Source organism: Jaculus jaculus, chromosome 9 (genome assembly GCF_020740685.1).
Source record: "Jaculus jaculus isolate mJacJac1 chromosome 9, mJacJac1.mat.Y.cur, whole genome shotgun sequence".
Classification (NCBI taxonomy): Eukaryota; Metazoa; Chordata; class Mammalia; order Rodentia; family Dipodidae; genus Jaculus; species Jaculus jaculus.
The window spans coordinates 3,927,209-3,949,863 of record NC_059110.1 but is presented as its reverse complement, the minus strand read 5'-3'; the positions used below and the strand labels follow the sequence as shown (position 1 = coordinate 3,949,863).

Below are 22,655 nucleotides of genomic sequence, written 5' to 3'. Positions count from 1 at the left end.
ACGATCCATACGTGGGTGGGACTTGTGCCACCTCGTCATGGCCTTGCTTCATTGATGTCCATGCCTGTCTTGTTCCAGAGGCAGCGGCTTCTGTGGCATGAGGCATTTCCCCATCACTGAGTAATTAATGAACTTATCAAATCCATGAATCTTTGTTGGAGTAATCCCAGTAATAAACAGCCAGACTAGACAAGGAAGCTATCTCCTTGCAAAATCCCAGATTCAGGGCAATGAGTTTTCTGACTGTCAGCTTCCAGCAGGTGAGGATCATAAAGAAAGAAGAATCCAAGATACAAACCACTCGTGCAGACAGTTGCTAATTCACGAGAGTGGTGTGGGCTGGCACCTTGCAAGCCCAGTGGTAGCCTTTGTGTAACTTCAGAGCCTGTGGTTGTAAACTTGGCTAATTACTGCCGTTAGTGTGCTGGTTAAAAAGGATTCAGCTCAATCATTTATGAATGATAAATTATAGAGAGGCCTGCTGGCCTCCCTGAATGAAGGGTTTCTGCCAGGGACTCAAGACAGCAGGTCATCACTGAGGGGCAGTTTCCAGAAACTCTGGCTTATTCTTCTGCATGAGTTCTTCTTCAAGAGCTGTGCTTATGTGCCAGCTGGGAATCTGGGATCTTTGGATCCCTGCTGCTTCAAAATCTGTCCCAAGAGGTCAGATGCCAGGTTTGTTTATTTTTCTTTTACTTTGAAATTTTTAAATTGTTTTTTGTTTTTTTTTACATTTTCATACATGCAATACTTTTTTATCATATACTCTCAACATTACCCTGCTCTATGCTCTCACGCTCACTGTACTTCTCTCTTAGTAGTGGCTTTGCCACAGGGAGAATGACTGCCCCTCCTTGGCAACCTTTAACTGTCCTTAGCTCCTCAGGGAGAGGAGTGCACTTATAAAGCCCTCTCTACCCTTGACATGATGTTGCTTTGTCTCACCATGTGCAGGGCTTGTTCAGGTGACCACAGCTGCTGGGAATTCACAAGCACCATGGCCTTCTCCTGTCCAGAGGCCAGAGTTCCACAGCATTCCTCCCCATCCTCCATCTTTTACATCCTTTCTGTCCCTTCTTACCCAGTGTTCCCTGAGCCCCGGATGGAATGACCTATATGTTATGTCTAGGGCCAAGCACATGTCACTCACTTATTTGCAATACTTGATGAACTATGATTCCTTTTGTTGACAGTTACCCTGAAACAACAACAACAAAAAAAAACCTTTTCTGATACAAAGATAGATATTTAGGAGCAGTTTTACTACATACCTACTTAGCAACCTATCAGTACTCAAAAGACATATCCATATACAATAGATTGCTTCACGTCGTTTTATTTATTTGATGGCCTTATGGAACAATGCTCAATAAGTGCATGGTAAGCTATGTAACCACATGTTTTCCATGTTACTACTTCTTCTCTCTAGCTGAAAGACACGTACTACTTTCCTGAATGAAGTGATTGAAGCAAGGGAAATTTAGTTATGTTTTGAACCAAAGGATTCAATGTTATCACAGGAACAATGGTGTTAAGAACCTAGTTGTTTCTACTGATCCATGGTATCACATTTGAAGTTGACGTCACTTCCAGGCTGGAATCAAGGGGACTACCTTCATGCCTCATATGTGTATGATGGTTTGAATGTAAATGGCCCCATATACTTAGGTATTTTTAAAAATAATTTTATTTCTTTACAAGGAGAGAGAGAGGGAGAGAGAGGAGAATGTATGGTAACGTTAGGGACTTCTGACAGATGCATGTGCCATTTTGTGTATTTTGCTTTACTGGGAAATCTAACCCTGAACTTCAGGCTTTTCAAACAAACATCTGTAACCAATGAGCCATCGCTTGAACCTGAATCAGGTTTTTTGATTAAGATTAAGCTTCCCAGTTAAGTCTCCAGAAGGAATATTCCTTGTGCAGGGGTGGGTCACTGAGGGCAGATCCTGAGTCCATCTCCACTGGGAATGTGGAGATGCAGACTGAACGTCGTCTGTTCGTGCTTGCTGCTGATGCTGGCTGCTCTCTCGCTCTGCTGTGGATGCTGGATGATCTTTTCAATATACCAATGTGCCTTTTTGACATTCCTCTTTATGTTTTAAGCACTGTTTGGTCCACACAGACCCAATGATGACCTACTTCATTACTGGAATAAACGAACATGCTGGCAAGTTGCAACATTCACAAGAGTACCAAGCAGAATCTACCACAGAAAGTAAGAAGGAAGATGATGCAGGCATGTATGTTGAGTGGGGGAATATTACCAACTACCCTTGTCCTATGAACAGCACAAGGCAAGTCCTTTCACTGCTTTGCACCCACCACCTGTTCCTTCCTGCATAGACTTCCAGCTCCACCTGTTGCCGGTGCTGCGTGAGCACTGCAGATAGTCGACTTCATGACGTGCGCTGGTGTCAGCACCATTCCCAGTTTTAGTGCAGCCCCTGCTCTTCTGAAGCCATCCATCCCCTTTGTCCTCAGTGAGGTCCATCTTATCTTTATTTCCTTTGGGAAATAAGCAGTGGCCCAGAAGCAAGACCAAGAAATGGAAGCATACTCTGAGACAGCCTCAGGCTGGGCTGGTCAGTCTGAGAAAGGAGAACCCCCATCTTCTCAGTAAACTTGGCTGAAAAAGAAGAGAGCCAGCAAGGAGAGGATGGCATATTACCTCATCTCCTACTGATGCTGCCTCTTTTGAGATTCTTGGACTCATGAAGGATCTCAAACACCCTCACTTACTTCTTCCATTCATTACAACTTTGTTTTCCTTTATTGTCATCCATTAGTTATTCTTCATGCTGGCAGTCGCTTGTGTCTTCATTTATTATTTCAGTGTTTTTGGTGTTATGTGAGAAAGTTGTATTCGTGTTTCAGAATAACAATGTGCATGATTTCTGATGATCCAATAACCTCTGATCTCCAGCCATCCTGTCCATACTATCATGCCATAGACCACAGTACCGTGCACGTGTATAGGAATCATTTTTCTTATGTCTACACATTCATGTGTGTACATAAGTGGGGACACTTTGTGTGTGTGTGTGTGTGTGTGTGTGTGTGTGTGTGTGTGCGCACATGTAAGCATATGTGTGTAGAGGCCATTTATTCCTAGGTATTTTCTGTCTCAGCCTTTCCAATCCCAGGTACATGCTAGCTCACCTGGCTTTTTAAGTGGGCTCGGGTTTTCATGCTTGGAAGACAAGAACTTTACCCACCGAGACATATCCCTTCCCCTGAGCAGATACTTTTAAGTGAAGACAATTTATGGCATCATTTATTCTAAGTAAACTATGATACTTAATGAATAGCTTCTATGTATTTAAGCAAGCCCTCATCATTTTTATAACCACCTCTTTTTTCCAGAAAGCATCTTAGGATTTCTAATCTTAACCAAGTCTATCTCATCCATTGCTTCATTTTTTCTTGTTGAATTCACATCTTGAATGTAAGGAAAACAGAAAGGATTTGATAGATTTTTTTTTTTAAATTTGGGCAAAATGCATGGATTTCTTTCTTCCTTTTTCAGTTAACTGGTCAGGCAGTCTGACTGAAAAACTACAGCTCCAGGTTCAGTGAGAGACTCTGTCTTAATGAAATGAAGTGGAAAAATGACAGAGCTGACTGCTCAGAGTCCTCCTTTGGACTCTTCACGTATGCACATAGGGGCACACATCTGCACAACTATGCATACGTACAACACTGAAAAAGGAAGAAAGTATCATTAAGCATCATAGTTTGCACACACACACACACACACACACACACACAAAGAATCTCATGTCTTCCCTTAGAACTGTGGCAGTGTGAGCTGCATCTTAGTCACTCTAGCTACAGTGACATATTGCTTGAGCTGTGTGGTGAGTCCGGCAGGAGCATGAAGTGATATAAGCAATCTTCCTGGCAGAGCCAATCCATTCCCACACAACTTTAAATTATACTCGCGATCCTTCTCCTTGCTCATTTGATAATGTATCCTTCCTCACTTTCTCCTATTCATTAATTTCTTTCTCTCCTGTTATTTTTCACTATGGTCTATGGCTGTTGTTTAACTTTCTAGGGCTATTTATCCCATTTGCATGAATAATGCAACATAAAATAAAGTTGCACCACACCATAGATTAAGGAAACTTGCTTTAGAATATATGATTAATTGTAAGTAACTGTTCTTTCCATAATAAATTAATGCAAGACGTACTTCATCATATGTATGGAGACATGGGATGCATAAATAATCCCTATGCTGTGTGCAATCAGCATTTCCAAGCAAGTTGCTTTGCCATCTATGAAATGCATTTAAAACTTTCCTTTGCAAACCATACCATAAAATTTTTACTTCAAGGAAAACAAATTAGTATTTAATCGTAAATATCACATCTAAATGGCAGTAAATACAAGCTAATAGGGTTTTCTTTGTAATTATTATGGTCATCTCTAGGCAAGCAATTTTGTTTTATAAATCAAAATGTTTTTAATTAAGAAAAAGTTAGTGTGGAATATTAATCTCAGACTTACAATTTTTAGGAACTAACCGTAAGTTCTAGCTCACTGAAAAAAAAAATGTCAAAAGTCCCTTTACATGTAAGAATGTTGGTGTCTCACTGATAATTACCCAGAATGCATCAGTCCCTTGCAGGCAGCATCCAATATCATAGTGGCCCTAAGATCACATAGTGCATCTTATTTTATTACTTTTTTTGTTGTTTTGTTTTTCGAGGTAGGGTCTCACTCTAGCCCAGGCTGACCTAGAATTCACTCGGTAGTCTCAGGGTGGCCTCAAACTCATGGCTATCCTTCTACCTCTGACTCCAGAGCGCTGGGATTAAAGGCATGCGCCACCGCACCTGGTGCACATAGTGCATTTTAAAGTACATACATACAGAAGGTATAATAGTAGTTTAAAGTCTAAAAAAGTGCACATTCATAAGCTGCGTGTGGTGGCACATACCTTTAACCCCAGCACTTGGGAGGCAGAGGTAGGAGAATTGCTGTGAATTCCATGCCACCCTGAGTCTACCTAGTGAATTCCAGGTCAGCTTGAGCGAGAGTGAGACCCTACCTCAAAAAAAATAAAATAAATAAAATAAAATAAAAAATAAAAGCACATTCATAAGCATTTTCCTACATGTTGTCTCAGAATGTTTGTAGAAAATGGATGCTGACCACTGAGAAAGTTAAAAAGTTGGAACCCTTTAATTTACAATTAATTATCATAGGAACAGTATGGGGTTTCCTTACAGAGACTTGTGGCTCTCTTTCCAAGGCTCCTTCTTTTCTTTCCATTGTACGTAGGAGGCTCTGCCCTCAATCTCTTTTTGCCAATATAACTGGGTTCCTTTAAACTTTGAAAATATTAAAAACATAATTAATAAATTGACTCATTAACTTGTATATGTGTGTTATGCTCATATATGAGCATGCCAGGGTCTCTTGCCTCTGAAAATGAACTCTACGTGCATGCATAAGTTTGCATCTGGCTTTATTTGGGTGCTGGGGAATTGAAACCAAGGTTAGCAGCCTTTACATGCAATGCAAACTACTTTAACCACTAAGCCATCCCCCCTTTTCCTCCTCCCCTTCCAAGGATTACCATAGCTTTTCACAGCCACCCTCCAAGGCATGCTAGAAGCCTCCTCCCTCCCACCCCCAGAAACTACATCAGGCAATGTGCATCCATTCACCTCACCTGCTCCACACCAGGCTGCCAGCAACTCAGTCAGAGAAAAGTGAGGAGAAGGACTCACTTCTAGTCATGAAGTTTCACACTACTTGACACTACTTCTGTCAGATGTGTACTCAATCTTTCTGTGGCCTTGGTTTGATACACTATGAAAATATTATGAATTGCTTTCATTGACTTTGGTCTTCCACACTAACAGTAAGGATTTCAAGTCACTACACATTGATTTGACCAAACAGTGGCTTCCAAATGCCAGAATTGGTTTACAACCCACCCCCTTGTGACCTGTTGGTCAGAGCTGCCCATAAGGACCCCCCCCACACACACCAAAAAAATAAAAATGCAAGCCTTGGCTGAAGCACTTGGTTACCCACCAACCTATTGTTAAAGACACAACAGACTGAGGTTGCAGGACATCAAAAGTTCACTCTGGAGCTGAGAAGAAAGCCAGTCCCCTATTGGCTAACCTTCGCTGTGTTGGAAAGTGCTGGGTGGGGATAATGGTGACCAAGAGTGTAAACAGTTAGTGGATAACACAAACACCAACCTGTCAGATAAGATGTACACACTGGTGCAAGAGTGGCTAACAGGTTGTTAGGGTATGTCAGTCAGGGTTCTCTAGAGGAGCAGAACTTGCTAGAATTATATTTAAAAAATGAATTTGTTGGATTAGCTTACAGCAGTCCGATAGCAGTTACAGACCTGAGAATCATGGAACAACGTAACTGCTCAGTCCACATGGTCAGATGCCTCAGAAGTCCCAATCCAGCATGGAAGGCCTGGAGGCTTCCTGAAGAACCACTGAGTCTGGATCTTCAGTCCACGCTTGTCTTCAATCCACTCCAAAAAGCAGCAAGCAGCTTCGGCAGCCCAGTGAGAAGAAGAAAGGAACTGTTTTTACCTAGAGTTTCCTTATATAAAGTCTTCCTCTGAGAGGGGCAGCCTATTCTGGGGAAGGGCTCACTCTGGGGAAAGGACTTCCTCCTTCAGTGAATCCTTCCTGGAAACAACCTCAGAGGCCCACCCAAAAGGGATTTCTGTGGATTACTTAACAAATCAAGTTGACAACACCTTAACTATCACAAGTCCACCCCATGTCAACTTGACACCAAATAATATCTTCTTATATCATACTTAATTTCCAAATGAAAAAATGTGGTCCAATATAGTCAACCTGCCACCATGTTGCTGGCTGATCACCCCAAGAATACTATCATATCGGGGGCTCAGAGTTGGTCTTAGCTGCTGACAAATTTGGCACTTAGCAGTAGCCATAGCCAGGTCAGCCTTAGTGGAAGTCTGTGTTTTTGGGCCTATGCATATCCTGCATCTCTGCCACGATGGCCACTTTGTTAATGGGCCCATTGGGCAATGACAGGGTGGCTGAGGAAAGAGGTTGACCACTATCCAAAGAATGTTTCAGTACTTGATTATTATAGTCATCCTCTGATGAGGTCACCTGATGAGCACTAAAGTGAGACACAATATATATCTTTATATCCTTTGCCCACTCAGAGAGTTCTATCCACAGGCACCTTTCCCAAATGTCCTTCTCACCAGTTTTCCAATTGTGCTCCTTCCAAGTCCCAGACCATCCAGCCAAACCATTGGCCACAGCCCTTTAATCAGTGTATAAGTGTACATCTGTCCATTTTTCTTTCCAAGCAAAATGCACAACCATGTGCACTTCCCAAAGTTCTGCCCAATATGAAGACTTCCCTTCACCATAGTCCTTCAGAGTTGTCCCAGAAAGAGGCTGTAATGCTGCAGTTGTCCACTTCTGGAAGGAGCCTGCATAACATGCTGAATCATCCCTAAACCATGCCCCAGTCCTCTCCTCCTCAGTCAACTGATCATAGGGCACATCCCATGATGCTATAGGTGCATGCATGGGAACAGAAGGCACTGTAAAAGGAGTAGCAACCATAGGCATTTGGACAATTTCCTCATGTAACTTACTCATACCTTCAGGGCCTGCTCGAGCCCAATCACATATATACCACTTCCACATGATGATGGACTGCTGCTGTGCATGTCCAACTTTATGGCCTGGTGGATCAGATAACACCCAGCTCATAATGAACAACTCAGGTTGCATAATAACTTGATGGCCCATTGTCAAATGTTCAGTTTCCACTAAGGCCCAATAGCAGACTAAGAGCTGGCTCTCAAAAGGAGAATAATTGTCTGTAGATGATGGCAGGACCTTGCTCCAATGGCCTCTGCTGTAGTTCACCTATGGGGGCCTACCAAAGGCTCCAGACAGCATACCTATCTACCCCTGATACCTCAAGTATCATTGGATCTGCTGAATCATATGGCCCAAGGGGCAGCACAGCCTGCACAGCAGCCTGGACCTGTTGAAGAGCCTTCTGTTGTTCTGATCCCACTGAAAACTAGTAGCTTTCTGAGTCACTTGGTATATGGGATAGTGTAACATACCTAAGTGAGGAATGTGCTGTGTCCAAATTCCAAATAGGTCCACTAGACATTGTGCTTCTTTCTTAGTGGTAGGAGGGGCCAAATGCAACAACTTATCCTTCACCTTAGAAGGAATATCCCTGCATGCCCAACACCACTGAACTCTAGAAAATTCACTGTGGTGGAAGGTCCTTGAATTTTTGGATGGATTTATTTCCAATCCCCTGATGTACACATGCTGTACCAGCAACTCCTGAGTGGTTGCCACCTCCTGCTTATTTGATCCAATCAGCATGTCATGGATATAAGTGATCAGTGTGACACCTTGTGGAATGAACAGGTGATCAAGATCCCTGCAAACTAAGCTATGACACAGGGCTAGAAAGTTAATATAACCTTGAGGTAAAACAATAAAGGTGTTCTGCTGACCATGCCAGCTGAAGACAAATTGCTTCTGGACAGGCATGGAGAAGAAAGCATTTGGAAGATCAATAGCTGCATACCAGGTGCCAGGAGATATGTTAATCTGGTGAAGTAAAGAAACCACGTCTGGTACAGCACCTGTAATTGGAGTCACCATCTGATTAAGTTTCTGATAATCCACTGTCATTCAGGCCAAATAGGAGAGTTAAAGGGAGATGTGGTGGGAACCACCACCCCTGCATCCTTCAAGTCCTTTATAGTGGCATTAATTTTTGAAATCCCTCCAGGGATGCGATACTGTTTTTGATTCAATATTTTCCCCAGTGGTGGGAGCCTCAATGGATTCCATTTGGCCTTTCCAACCATAATAGCCCTCACTCCATAAGTCAGGGAACCAATGTGCAGGTTCTGCCAACTCTTAAGTATATCTATCCTAAAATGCATTCTGGGACTAGGGAAATTACCACAGGGTGAGTCCTGGGGTCCACTGGACCCACTGTCAGTCTAACATTTGCCAAAACTCCATTGATCACCTGACCTCCATAAGCACCTACCTTAACTGGAGGGCCACAGTGCTTTTGGGTGGAACCCATTTCAATTCAGAGCCAGTGCCCAATAAGCACAGAAAAGTCTGATTATTTCCTTTTCAGCAGTGTACAGTTACCCTAGCAAAAGGCTGCAGGTCTCTCTGAGGAAGGATGAGTATAAGCTTAACATCAAAATTCTTGAGGATTGTGGAAGGGTCCTTCCTCAAGGGTACCCAGGCACCCTTTCAACCAAGGGGCTCAGGATCTGTAAACAGGTTCAAGTCTGGAAACTGATTAAGAGGTCTTGATTCCCTGTTGCTATAATTAAAAGTGGCTTTATGTTCTGTTGCTCTGGAACTTTTCTGCTAATACAGATCAAGAAGGAACTCACTAGGCTTCTTATCTATTTGACTTCTGGGAACACCATGAATAATCAGCCAATCCCAAAGGTCCATATGAGTCATACCTTTATGTGCATAATTTTGCATATGCTGTCTATTAACATGTTCCCTCCCCCTTTGGTGATTCAGTGCTGCCATTTGGCCCTTGTTACTCCAAGATCCAGTTATACCTATTGCTTCTAAATCACCTAATGCAGCAATTGGAGCTCCCACTGTGAGGCCTGCTTTACATAAAAGACCAAGGATAGGGAACTTTAAGAATGCTGGTGCTCCCCTCACAAATCTGTTTCTTATAGTCTTAATGAAGAGCACATCTTATGGATGCTCACATTGTTGGGGCAAAGACAAGTTTACATGGCAAATCCACTCCAGCTTTCAAAGTTCTGTGAGCCTTTTAATCCCTTCATCAACATTAAGCCAAGGGATATCAGGCAGCTCGAGTTCATTTACAGTAGGCCATCTTTGGATCCATACTTCAGCCACCCAACCAAATAAACTCTTGACATCCCTTCCAACTGCATGAGCTGCAGTGTTAAATCTAAAATCTCTGCTCAATGGGACTATTTCAGTAAATTCAGCTCAATCTAATTTTATGTTCCTTCCTCCATCATCCCACACCCTTAGAATCCATTCCCACACATATTCCGCATGCTTGTGCTGTACAAATTAGAAAACTCCTGAAGTTCTTTAGGGGTGTACCTCACCTCCTCTTGTGTCACACTTTCTATCTCACTTTTAGAGGTCTGCCTAGCCTTCTGTCTGGTTATAGGCCTGGAGGCAAAGATGGGTGGGCACTGAGAAGCACCAGTACCTCCCGATGATTCCTCAGACAAAGAGGGATTAATTCCCTCAGGCAAGGGTGTTTTAAATACAGAGTCACTAAATTCCTTACTCTTCACAAGACATGATGCAGGATCACCAAATACATCTCTTTCATGAAGTTCTTTTTTTTTTTTTTCTTTGTGCAAGATTTTATTTATTAAATGTCTTTACAGAGCAACACTGGGCCTCCAGATACAGCTGCCAACACGACCCTGCTACGCTGTTGGGACTGGCTGAGGCATGGCAGGTGGCTCTGGCTTCCCACCCTTCTGTTCTGAGATGGGGGTGGTGGGCAGGATCTCATCTTTGGGTTCCACGATGCTCACGTGGTCAGGCAGGGGCTTCTTGGGGCCAATCTTGCCACTTGGATCCCAGGGCAGCATGATCTTCACTTTGATGCCCAACACGCCTTGCCTGAGCAGCACGTGGTGCACAGCGGTGTCAACGTAGTAGTTAACAGGGTCTCCGCTGTGGATCATCAGGCTATCCACAAACTTCATGGACTTTGCCCTCTGTCCTCGGAGTTTTCCAGACACGACCACCTCACAGCCCTTGGCCCCACTCTCCATGATGAACCACAGCACACCATAGCAGGCCCTTCGCACAGCAAGCCCTCCTAGGAGTTTGTAACGCAGAGACTCTGCCTGGGCAATGGCACATAGACCTCTTGTGGCCACCTTTTCTGCATAAAGCTCTACACTGCCCTCAGGAAAGCCAAACCTCTTCTGGACCACTGCCGTCAACTCCCGGATGCGACGGCCCTTCTCCCCAAGAACATTCTGTGTCCTGGTGGCTAGGATAATGATTTCCGTCCTGGTGGGTGTAATTCGGACCTCCACTCCAGAGTAGCCATCTTCAGCCAGCTCTCGTGTGAGAAACTCGTTCAGCTCCTCTCTGTGGAGTGGGTCTGCATGTTTCCAACACTGCTGAGTCTTCCATTCGGCCTGAGAGGCATGAGGACACCCTGCCAGCAGTGTGTATGTGCTGCGTATGCACCACATGGATGCAGGAGTTCCTCTATTCAACATGAAGTTAAAAGGTGCTCTCATAGAAGAAAACTGTCCCTGGCCATGCCCCTGTATCCCGCCCATCCCACCACAGCACTTACATTGAGAAGCTCTTTGAAGTTGTGACTAAGGCTAGTAGAGTTTGCCCCTGTGTGCTTACCCTCAGGACTATATCAGGACCTCCCCAGGTCAGAGACCCCATAGCCTTGTCCTTGAGACCTCGTCCATCAGAGCTTGCAAAGAAACAGGAGCCTATTTCCCCCCCCCCCCCCACTTTTCTTTTAGTAAAAAATGCTGAAGTTTTTACATTGAATAGTTTACCCAACATCCTGCTAGATACCTTAAAGAGAGTGCTGAGCAGGCAGACCTAGGGAAAAGAGAATCGTGTAGTGGTATGCTCCCAGGACATAGGGAGGTTGAACAGGGAGTCTACTCTGGACCTGTGGCAGAAAGCCCATAACCATCTATTATTTCATGAGTAAGCTGGAGAATTGTAGAATCTGTCCTAATTCCGCACACACTTACATTGACCTATATCGATGACTTTGAAACATCTTTCAGAAAGATATTGTGTAGAAAGTGGAGTTGGTCATGTGTATATCATGTCATGTTTAACTTGGAGCAGTGTGTTAACTCAAATGAGCAAAAATAATTCAAATTGTTTTCAAGCATGCATGTAACTTTAGGCTGAGGATCTGAACAGATGATAACAGGATTTTCATGGCATGTGTGGACAATGCCCTTTAAATACTTCAAAAAGTAAAAGGACTGTGATTTCCTTGAATATTGAGAAAGGGCTTAAACCCACAGGCGAGTCTGATCAAGGATGACCCTTGGGCAAACACAGGACCAGCCAATACTATCTGAGGCTGTGGTCTGTGACTCCTGCACACAAGTGACTTTTTAATATCTTGTTCTCGCCAGACTTCCACAATTTTCAAACTTCATAAGGTTTGACTCTTGAACTGACCCTTTTAATTTTTTTTTTCTTTTAGCTTTCACAGGTTAACTGTGCTAAAAAAGGAGCAAGACAAACAGGAAGATGCACAGCAATGACTGTTCAAGTGGTGCTTCCTTGTTAAGGAACCTTGGGAAGGTTCTCAGTCCTTAACCATTTCCAGGCATTGGCTGGAAAGGCATCCAGCTACCTCACCTTCTCTTGGGCATTATGCATAAAGCCCAAACCCACAACTCACATAGGGAAAGAAGAAAGTCTTATTTATATTATTTTTATCTTATTATTTATTCATTTCTGGGGCTGAATATGGGGCGGGGGTGTATGGACATGTGTATAAAGGTGGGCATGCACATGGAGGTGAGGGGACAAATTTAGGTGCCGCTTTTCGCCTTTTTCCTGGTCTGATGCAGGAAATCTTACTGTGTTTTCACCACTGCCTTGCATTCAGCAGGCTAGTGGCCCTATTAGCTTCCAGGCTAGTCTCCCTGCTTGCCCTAGGGCACTGGGATTACAGATGCTTCTGTTGCTGCCTGGGCCATTTACATGGGGTCTGGGGATCTGAACCCCATTACTCATGCTTGTGCAATAAGCACTTTATGCACTAATCTATCTCCGCAGTCCCGAGTGCTTTTTAAATTCTAAATTTTGCTCATTTCTGTACTTAGCAGGGATCAGTAGTGTGTAATTCTGCATGGGGATTTTGCCTCCAACAGAGCAGAGAGCCATGAGGCAGAGGAGGAGGTGGATAGAAGGGCAGCTCTGGAGGGGATTTGCGAGTTGAACTGTATTGATTTTCTCTTCTCATTCTTATGCAGTTTTAAGTTTGAAAAATTAATGCCTTTAATTTTCTTCTTACATTTAAACTTTTAATGGCCATATAAAATAGCGAATATTGCAAATACAATGTAGAGACAGCTTAACAGGCACATTTTAAAACATTTTCAATTTTCAAAATAAAATGCTGTGAAACTCGCTTTGGAGAGAGTGACGTGTTCATGTCCACAGCAAGTCAAGTTCACATGGTTCTTACTAACACTGAAAAGTCCTCATAACCAGACAGAAACAGGTTCTGTGCAAGCCACAGGTCATCAACTAGAGGGTCATCTCTGGGGCAAACTCAACTCTATTTTGATCAATGCATATTTTGAAAACCATGTAACAAAAATCCACAGGATTATCAGATGAAGTACTTTTCTTAAAACATGTGCTATGCTCTGTAATATTCTACAATATCCCCTACAGTTTTCTGAAAGTAACACAAGCTGTTCTCTTCTTTGTCAACCCTGAAGTAGCCTGTGAGCCTGTCTTCCAGCCCTTGCTTCCTGGGAGCTGCATGGGCTTCTGCTAATTCCGTCCGGGCTGCCTTCTGCATGGATGAGCTTGGGGACACACTTCCTCAGGGCAGAGCCACGGGATCTGGACTCTGAGCACAGGACATAACTGTAGCTGCCGGAACATTGATGGCCAAGAGCCATGAAGGTCTACAAATGCTTACTTTTAATGAAGACTCAATTCTCACTGCTTCCATGCAATATACCTGAGAAAGCATACGAAGCTGTGAACAGCTAAAGCCTTTGACAGCTTCTTCGTGTGTATTTAGTTACCATCTATAAACCAAGGAAACTTTGTAATTGAAATTCTTTCAAATTGTGTAACTACCATGTACAAAGTTCCTGTCCACATGCAATGCTTACATGCAATTTTGTATACATCTCCTAAGCAATCAAGGACCTACATGTGATATTGTTTGTCTTTTACACATGAGAATGATGAGGCACAGAGAAACCAAGGAAGTTGAGAAAGATCTTATCACTGTGAATATGATATGTGAAGCTAGGAACAACATTATTATTTATGGTTCTTCAGAGAGATAGAATCATTGTGGGGGAGGTGGAGAGAAATAGTGAGCAAGATAGAGAAAGAATAGAAAGGTAGGTGGATAGATAGATAGATAGATAGATAGATAGATAGATAGATAGATAGATAGATAATAGATAAGGAATAGAATTTAGTCCACTGTCCCATATACCAAGTTCCTTGGAAAACACTCTTGTAACTCCAAAGACAATCTTTTTTCAGTGGTTGTCATCCATAAGTAAGTGTCAACTGGGGGGAGTCAAAGAGCTCCCTAGACAGGTTCCACAAGCACTTGGGCTGTCCATGGTAGACACAGAAACTTTTCACATCATCTGTTTCCATGTACTTCTCACTGCTATCTTACAACACCTCCCCATTTTATTTTCTGTCAACTTTAAGACATGTAGCACTGTGTGAAGCATGAAGAAGACACTTTGTATTTGTGATATCCAGGCTATAAGTGAAATAAAGCAAAATAGTATAAATTACATAGAGGAAATGTGGCTGGTTTTAGTCAAATAATAAACACTAGCTACACATATATGAAGTTGTTTTATATATTTATTTCAGGTGGATAGTACTTTATTAATGAGTAAAATGAGGCTCAAGGAGACAAAAACGTATCCTCTGGTTTGGATTTGAACTTGACTCTGTTGGCCTCACAGCTGGAACTTGACTTTGATTGTCACTGCATTCATTGATTCAGTATTTTTCATCTAAAAGATAATTGCTAATGATCCTCCAACCACAGGAATATTGTGAGTATGAATGAGAGGATGTCAGTGTCAGAGGCACAACATAATTGCAGAACAGGGCCTGTCATTTCACATCTGTCATGTCTCCTCTCTGAAGCACATTTTTGCCTAGGAAAATGGCATGTGATTTCAGAAAAATTGTCTACAACGTGTGTTAATAAGATCCAACAGTAGCTGAAGAGTCAGTAGATGACACAATTTCCCATTATGATGTGTTATGATGGCTCTATTTGTGATCACTGCTGATAGACAGTGGCTTCAGTGTGTATCAGCGTGTTGGAAAGACCCTGTGGGGATGTTAATGATTATGTTTCTTCATTAGCTAGAGATGGAGACCTGCCTCAGGGCTCTAGCCATATTTTAACACACCATTGCAAAGGATAAGGTCACTCCTCCAGTCTGCTGTCTAACGCTTGATGCTCCAGTGTGATCACAGAAGAGAATGTCTACTTCACTCATCACATCTGGGGACTTTAGAATACCAGTCAGCCCAACATTGTGTCAAGAAATTAAACTGCTCCATCAGTAACCCACAGCCCAACACTAGTGCCTCAATCTACATGTTCCTGGGGTTCCTCAGGTCACCCTGCACAGTGGTTAATGAACTTCTGTATAAACAAGATCCTTCAGTGTTTGCTGTCATATCTCATATCACTAGCCATCCAAGCCAGAAGCGTGTGTGTGTGTGTGTGTGTGTTATGTGTGGTGTGGTGCCCTGTGTGGGTATTGGCGCATGCATGGGTAGTTCAGATACTCACACACTGTAGACACATTGCAGGGGCCTGAGGAAGACTTAAGGTGTTCTACTCTATCAGCTTCCACTTTATTTCCCTGACACAGAGTCTCTTTCACTAAAATTTGGGGTTCCTTATTTTCCCATTAAACTGGTTAACCAGGGGTTCCTCAAAGAATCCAAATAATCTCTGTATCTACACCCACATCAGCCATGAGGTACAGGAATGTGTATTCATCATTTATTGTTTGTTTGTTTTTTTCAAGGTAGGGTCTTGCTCTAGCCTGGGCTGATCTGGAATTCACCAGGTTTTCTTGGGGTGGCCTTAAACTCCTAATTCTGCCTTCCAAGAGCTGAGATTAGAGGCGTGTGCCCCCACATTTGGCTCCATGTCCATCTTTTTATGTGGATGTTGGAGCTCGAATTCAGGGCCTCATGCTTCAGAGGAAGCATACTCACTCTCTGTGCCATCTTGACAGCCCACACGCCAGAACCACGTGAATTCGTTCTGTCTCTTCTTTGATCTCATTGACAGGACTCAGTACTAAACCACATACTTCATTTTCTCACTCATTATCAAGTACAGTGAACCTTCTATGTCCACATTGCCACGGTCTCAGTTATGGGCTCCTGATCTGCCATGAGGTGACATTACAATCTCTCTTATCAATCTTCATGTCCTGGGCTTGGCCCAGACATGCAATACACACTTATATCCGGTACTTCTGAACATTCAAAAGACATGCTCGCTAGTGTGTGGGAATGACAAATTTGAATGGACTACTTTCAAAATTCAGTTATTGATGGAAATACGCCTCTAGCCAAACCTCCAAGCGTACTCAAGCATAAAGATACAGACTTTCAATTCTTCATTTACTTGTGGAAATCACAGCCATGATAACATGAGTGGTGATTAAAGAAGACAGGGCAACATTCACTAGCTAAGTCATTTCCTACTTAATTCTGATATTACAAGATTGCAAATTGATAGTGATTTATAGTCAGAAAGAAATACCATAATAATTCTCTTTCAGGATTAATTTTTAAGCTTGGCAATTTAGACCCTGCAACATTGAAAAGGTTGTCCAAGATACTACCTCTAGGAGCTGGTAGGCTTGCTCTCTAAAGGGAGGGCATCTTAGAGTGTCACAGACTGTACTTTTCCTCTTGACTCTGTGCTAGCTGGCCACATATGGAATAACTATTATGTTCCTAACATTTTGCACGATCCTGTAGCACCAAGAGCACATTGATCCTGCTCTTCTGGACTTGATATCAAGACAGAATGTGCACATCTGATTAAAAAACATGGGCCAGGCTTGGTGGCACACACTTTTAATCTCAGCACTCAGGAAGCAAAGCCTGTGAGTTCAAGGCCAGCCTCAGACTACATAGTGAATTCCAGGTCAGCCTGAGATATAGAGAGACCCTACCTTGAAAAATAAACAAACAAACAAAAAATTGTTGTGTCATAATAAACATATGAGCAAGAGATTAAAAAGCACAGAAATTACCCAGTGTTAATAATAGAGGGAAGAATATAGATGAAGAGAAAGCAATGTATGTTCACTGATGAAGAGTTCACAATACCTTTCATGTCTAGGGTTCCTCATTCACTTCCATATCTTCAGCAAGCGCAATGACACTGATATTGTTCTATCTGCTTTAAAACTATATTTACACTCTCATGGAGTTGAGACACCACTGGGGTGGGGAGGAAAAAGTAATAAGTAGTAATAATACTTAAATAATTATGGGTATGAAAGTGTAGGCAAGGGAATAGAACAACAAAACTGGAATTAAGCTCCTGAAATTTGAGAAGAATAGTCACAAAAGACATCATTTAAAAATGTCACTTTCTGGGCTGGAGAGATGGCTTAGCGGTTAAGCGCTTGCCAGTGAAGCCTACGGACCCCGGTTCGAGGCTCGGTTCCCCAGGTCCCACGTTAGCCAGATGCACAAGGGGGCGCACGCATCTGGAGTTTATTTGCAGAGGCTGGAAGCCCTGGCGCGCCCATTCTCTCGCTCTCCCTCTATCTGTCTTTCTCTCTGTGTCTGTTGCTCTCAAATAAATAAATAAATAAATAAATAAATAAATAAATAAATAAATAAAATGTCACTTTCCAGCAGGTGTGCAGTATTAGTTTTCTTTTGCTGCCAGGACAGATTATTACACATGTAGTTTGGACCACAGTATCAGCATTGGTTGTCTGATGGCACTAGAAATGAGAAGTCCCAAGTCACTATCACTGTACCCAAAGCAGACAGTCCCAAGAGAGGGACTCTGGTCCTCATCTTCCCCACCTTCCCTAACCACCTGCATTCTCTAACTTGTGCCTCTCCCTTCATGTATATGCGGAATTTTACATAGGTGAACTCCCAGTAGTGGATAGGGTGGTAGCTATCCGTGGGAGCAGAGTGAGGGGAGTTGGAGCAGGCATTTCTTTCTTTTTTTCAAATATTTTATTATTTTTCTTTTCACAATTTTTATTAACATTTTCCATGATTATAAAAAATATCCCATGGTAATACCCTCCCAACCCCCCCCCCCGCACTTTCCCCTTTGAAATTCCATTCTCCATCATATTACCTCCCATCTCAATCATTGTACTTACATATATACAATACCAATCTATTAAGTGCTCACCTCCCTTACTTTCTCTTCCCGTTATATCTCCTTTTTAACTTACTGGCCTCTGCTACTAAGTATTTTCCTTCTCATGCAGAAGCCCAATCACCTGTAGCTAGGATCCACATATGAGGGAGAACATGTGGCGCTTGGCTTTCTGGGCCTGGGTTACCTTACTTAGTATAATCCTTTCCAGATCCATCCATTTTTCTGCAAATTTCATAACTTAATTTTTCTTTACCACTGAGTAGAACTCCGTTGTATAAGTGTACCACATCTTCATTATCCACTCATCAGTTGAGGGACATCTAGGCTGGTTCCATTTCCCAGCTATTATAAATTGAACAGCAATAAACATGGTTGAGCACATGCTTCTAAGGAAATGAGATGAGTCCTTAGGATATATGCCTAGGAGTGCTATAGCTGGGTCATATGGTAGATCAATCTTTAGCTATTTTAGGAACCTCCACACTGATTTCCACAATGGCTGGACCAGATTGCATTCCCACCAACAGTGTAGAAGGGTTCCTCTTTTTCCACATCCCCGTCAACATTTATGATCATTTGTTTTCATGATGGTAGCCAATCTGACAGGAGTGAGATGGAATCTCAATGTAGTTTTAATCTGCATTTCCCTGATGACTAGTGACATAGGACATTTTTTTAGATGCTTATATGCCATTCGTATTTCTTCCTTTGAGAACTCTTTATTTAGCTCCATAGCCCACTGGAGCAGGCATTTGTAAATCAATGGCACAAAGTTTCAGATAGAAGGGATCACTTTTCAGTCTGAGATTTTTGGCATAACAAAGTGACTACAGTTAAAATATCCTTGTATACCTCAAAATAAGTGAGAAAATACATTTTAAATGTCTTCCCATAAAAAAATTATAGCTTATCAAGATGATGGATATGGTAATTAGTTTGATTTAATCATTCTATATTGTACACATATATCCAAGTAACTCAACATAACCCGTAATGTGTTCCATTATGATTTGCTCCAAAAATAACACAGTTGTTTTCATATCCAAGGGAGATTTGTGATAGATCTTCTGAATACACAGATCTGCTGGCATCTCTTATATGAAATGTACTAGTGTTTGCATATAGTCTACACACATCTTACCAGAGACTTATGCTATTTAATTTCATCTAGTTCTGTGGAAATAGCCACTAAACTGCATTGTTTAGGGAAAAAATGACACAAAAGGCTATTCAGATACAATATTGCAAAACAGTTTTCATCTGTGGATGGCTAAACCCATGGATTCATAACCCACAAATGTGAAAGGGCAACTAGGAAAAAGAAAATGGAAAGAAGGAAGGGCAATGGTCCCCACATTTAAAATGAAAATATAATGTTAAGAAGATCACTGTATCAACAGCTCTGGCGTTCCCTAAAGGCAACCAGAATGGAAACCAATATTTGAGTATAGTACAGAACTATGGAATTAGAGGAGATGATTCAGTTTGGGTAAGGAAGTGACTGATACATCATGGAAGCCACATACATGGTGAGGATGAGATGGAACATGGTGACTGACACCTTCACGTTTGCACTGTGGCACACATATGTGCATACCTCCTGCCGTTAATGCACTTGCCTGCAAAGCCAGTGGAGCCAGGTTTGATTCCTCAAGACCCACATAAGCCAGGCATACAAGATGGCACATGCATCTCAACATTGTTTGCAGTGGCTGGATGCCCTGTTTCACCCATTCTCTCTTTATTCCTCTATCTGCCTCTTTCTCTCTCTCAATAAATAAATTAAGTTAAAAAATATTTTCTATGCCCTATATCTGCACCTTCACTGAAAAGTTTGTCTATAGCAGTAAGAAGTTATTCATGCCTTGCAATAGCACCCCACTGTAAATGAAAGATATCCTTTTTTCAATACTATAATATGTTTTAATAATTAGTATTTACTTTTTTTAAGAGGTACTTTGAGTCACTGTGATTATAGGCATATTTCATACATTATGCAATAATTTTACAAGTCATTTATTGAAAAATGATCTCTAATTTTATGATGTGAATCAGACGTGAACAAATTCATGTAACATTGAGGGATAGGGTTCTGTAGACTCAGACTCGCCCCATAAAGAGAAGCACGTGTGTGTGAGATGTCTTCACTTCAGCATTTCTGCTCCCTCCACTCTGCAGTTTGGCTGTAAAACTTCTTACAACACTACCTCAGAAACACCTTTTCCAAAGTGATTAAGTACCAGGCTCTGACTTTGAAACACAGATTAAAATTTAAAAGTGTAGAGGACTCCCCTATTTTCTTTTTTTTTAATTTTTATTTATTTATTTATTTGAGAGTGACAGACACAGAGAGAAAGACAGATAGAGGGAGAGAGAGAGAGAATGGGCGCGCCAGGGCTTCCAGCCTCTGCAAACGAACTCCAGACGCGTGCGCCCCCTTGTGCATCTGGCTAACGTGGGACCTGGGGAACTGAGCCTCGAACCGGGGTCCTTAGGCTTCACAGGCAAGCGCTTAACCGCTAAGCCATCTCTCCAGCCCTCCCCTATTTTCTACAAATATGATTCAAACCAAATAGCACGAAATAGGTACAGAGAAGAGTCACAATAATAGCAACCAACATTTGAATATAGTGACAAAAAGATGACAACAAATGCAATTTATTTATTTCTTATACAAGTAGAGTTGATAAATCTATATACCCATGGTGCCACATCTGTTTAAACTTTAATGTAAATCCCATTGAAAGCATTGGGTCTTTGGCTAAAATATTTTTTTTGTAAAATTTGATGCTCTTTACAGTGAATTGTTGCCTAAATGAAGATGTCATATGCCAGTTGGTCACACAGAACACTCTCTATCGACTGTTACAGAATATGTGCAGGACAATTATAGATGTCACTGCTTTCTTATAGATTAATTAGCTTTAATGCTAATTTTGCCAACTTCTGACAATTTTATGGCTTGCTTTAAGTACTCTCGGGTTATTGGGGAAAGTAGCCTTTACTTAGGACTGTGACCGTCACAGGGTGTTCCGGGATGTTCCACAGGCTGCATGCATCTATGTGGCACCCTCAGTGCAGAACATCAATGTCAGAGGAGAAGAAAGGTGTGTCAATGTGGACTGTAAGTTAACAAGGCAGGTTCAAATCATAAACAGTTCTCAAAACTGAATTTCCCAACTAATTTTATTTTCTGGCTTCCTGTGCAAGAAGGAGGATATGTCCTTTAATTATGATTACATTTCCCTTTTTTGATGCCATCAATGAAATGATATAACATAATTCAGGAAGATCAGACAGGCACCTATTTATTAACTATCCTGAGTGGTCACCATGACCACCCACAGTTTTTGCCGTCTCTGTACATCTCACTTCCCTATGAGGATGCATTGTCATGGGTGTTATCCAAATGAGGCAGGGCCTGAACTTTGAGCTCCAGGCTCACTGCAAGGAGCTCTGCAAGGGGAAGTCAAGAGCTGCTGATGGTGGACCATCCCTCCTGGAATCACACCATGGTCAGGGAGAGATCCTTTCTTCCTAGAACTAATTTATCAACAAAAAGGCACCTTCTTGAATAGGGGCAATTATACCAAGATTCCCAAAGCTCCCACAGAAACAGGGCTCTTCTCACAAATTTAGCAGAAAGGAGATTGCCTGACAAAGGCACGGTGGGTGCTTCGCACTCCTGGTGGTCAGGCCTGCAGAAAGTGTTTTCTAAAGGAACTCTAGTATAAATGCAAAATTCATCATGCCTGGAAATTTCAACGTTAGCAACCAAGTCCTTGAAGAGAAGCCAATCTAGTCTGAAGAACGAGAGAGAAGGGAAATTTTGGATTCAAATGAAGACCAGCTGCTGCAGTAGGGGAGGGAGTGGTGAGGTAACTGTATCTTCGGAGGGATATATAGTGGGTTATTTCAGGTTATTCTCTGAGCTGGGAGATTTCTCCACGTAGTCCCTGGGAGTGACATAAAGACTATGTGATTATCAAAGAAGGGTACTATAATGTTTTTCTTTTTGGAATTCACGCCATTAAGTCCAATTTTATTATGATCACTAAACTGCAGATGCCAGCTCAGGGCCCAGAAGATGCTTGGAGTCACAGCAAACAAACCCAATTATGTATTTTGGGATGCTTGATGCCAGGGGTGGAGGAGGCTGAAGAGTAGCCAGAGGCTGTGCCCTCTGCAGACCACTGCCCTGCCAGCTCTGTGCCTTCTGCCACTACCAGACTTTTGTGTCTCAGGGCAGCAGGAGCTATCCAATGCGATTCTGAAGCATGTACCACGATGAGTGTCTCCAGCAAGCCAGACCAAAAAGAGTCTTGGAAAATTGATTTGCTCCACTCTGAGGCTGATGGGGGGAAACTATGCATGGACCAAGCTATTTAGAAGTCTTAAAGGGAAGGCCAGTATATACCGAACAAATGCCCCTAATAGAAGAAAACACATTTCTT

General features: G+C 42.3%; 1 protein-coding gene across 1 annotated transcript; it reads right to left on the bottom strand.

Annotated features, from left to right (window-relative positions):
- Nucleotides 1–10,396: 10,396 nt before the first annotated feature.
- Nucleotides 10,397–11,275, bottom strand: LOC123463395 (40S ribosomal protein S3-like). Its single transcript, XM_045158444.1, has one exon. The coding sequence runs from the start codon at nucleotides 11,273–11,275 to the stop codon at nucleotides 10,490–10,492; it is 786 nt and encodes a 261-aa protein (XP_045014379.1). The 3' UTR covers nucleotides 10,397–10,489.
- Between the last annotated feature and the right edge of the window lie 11,380 nt (nucleotides 11,276–22,655).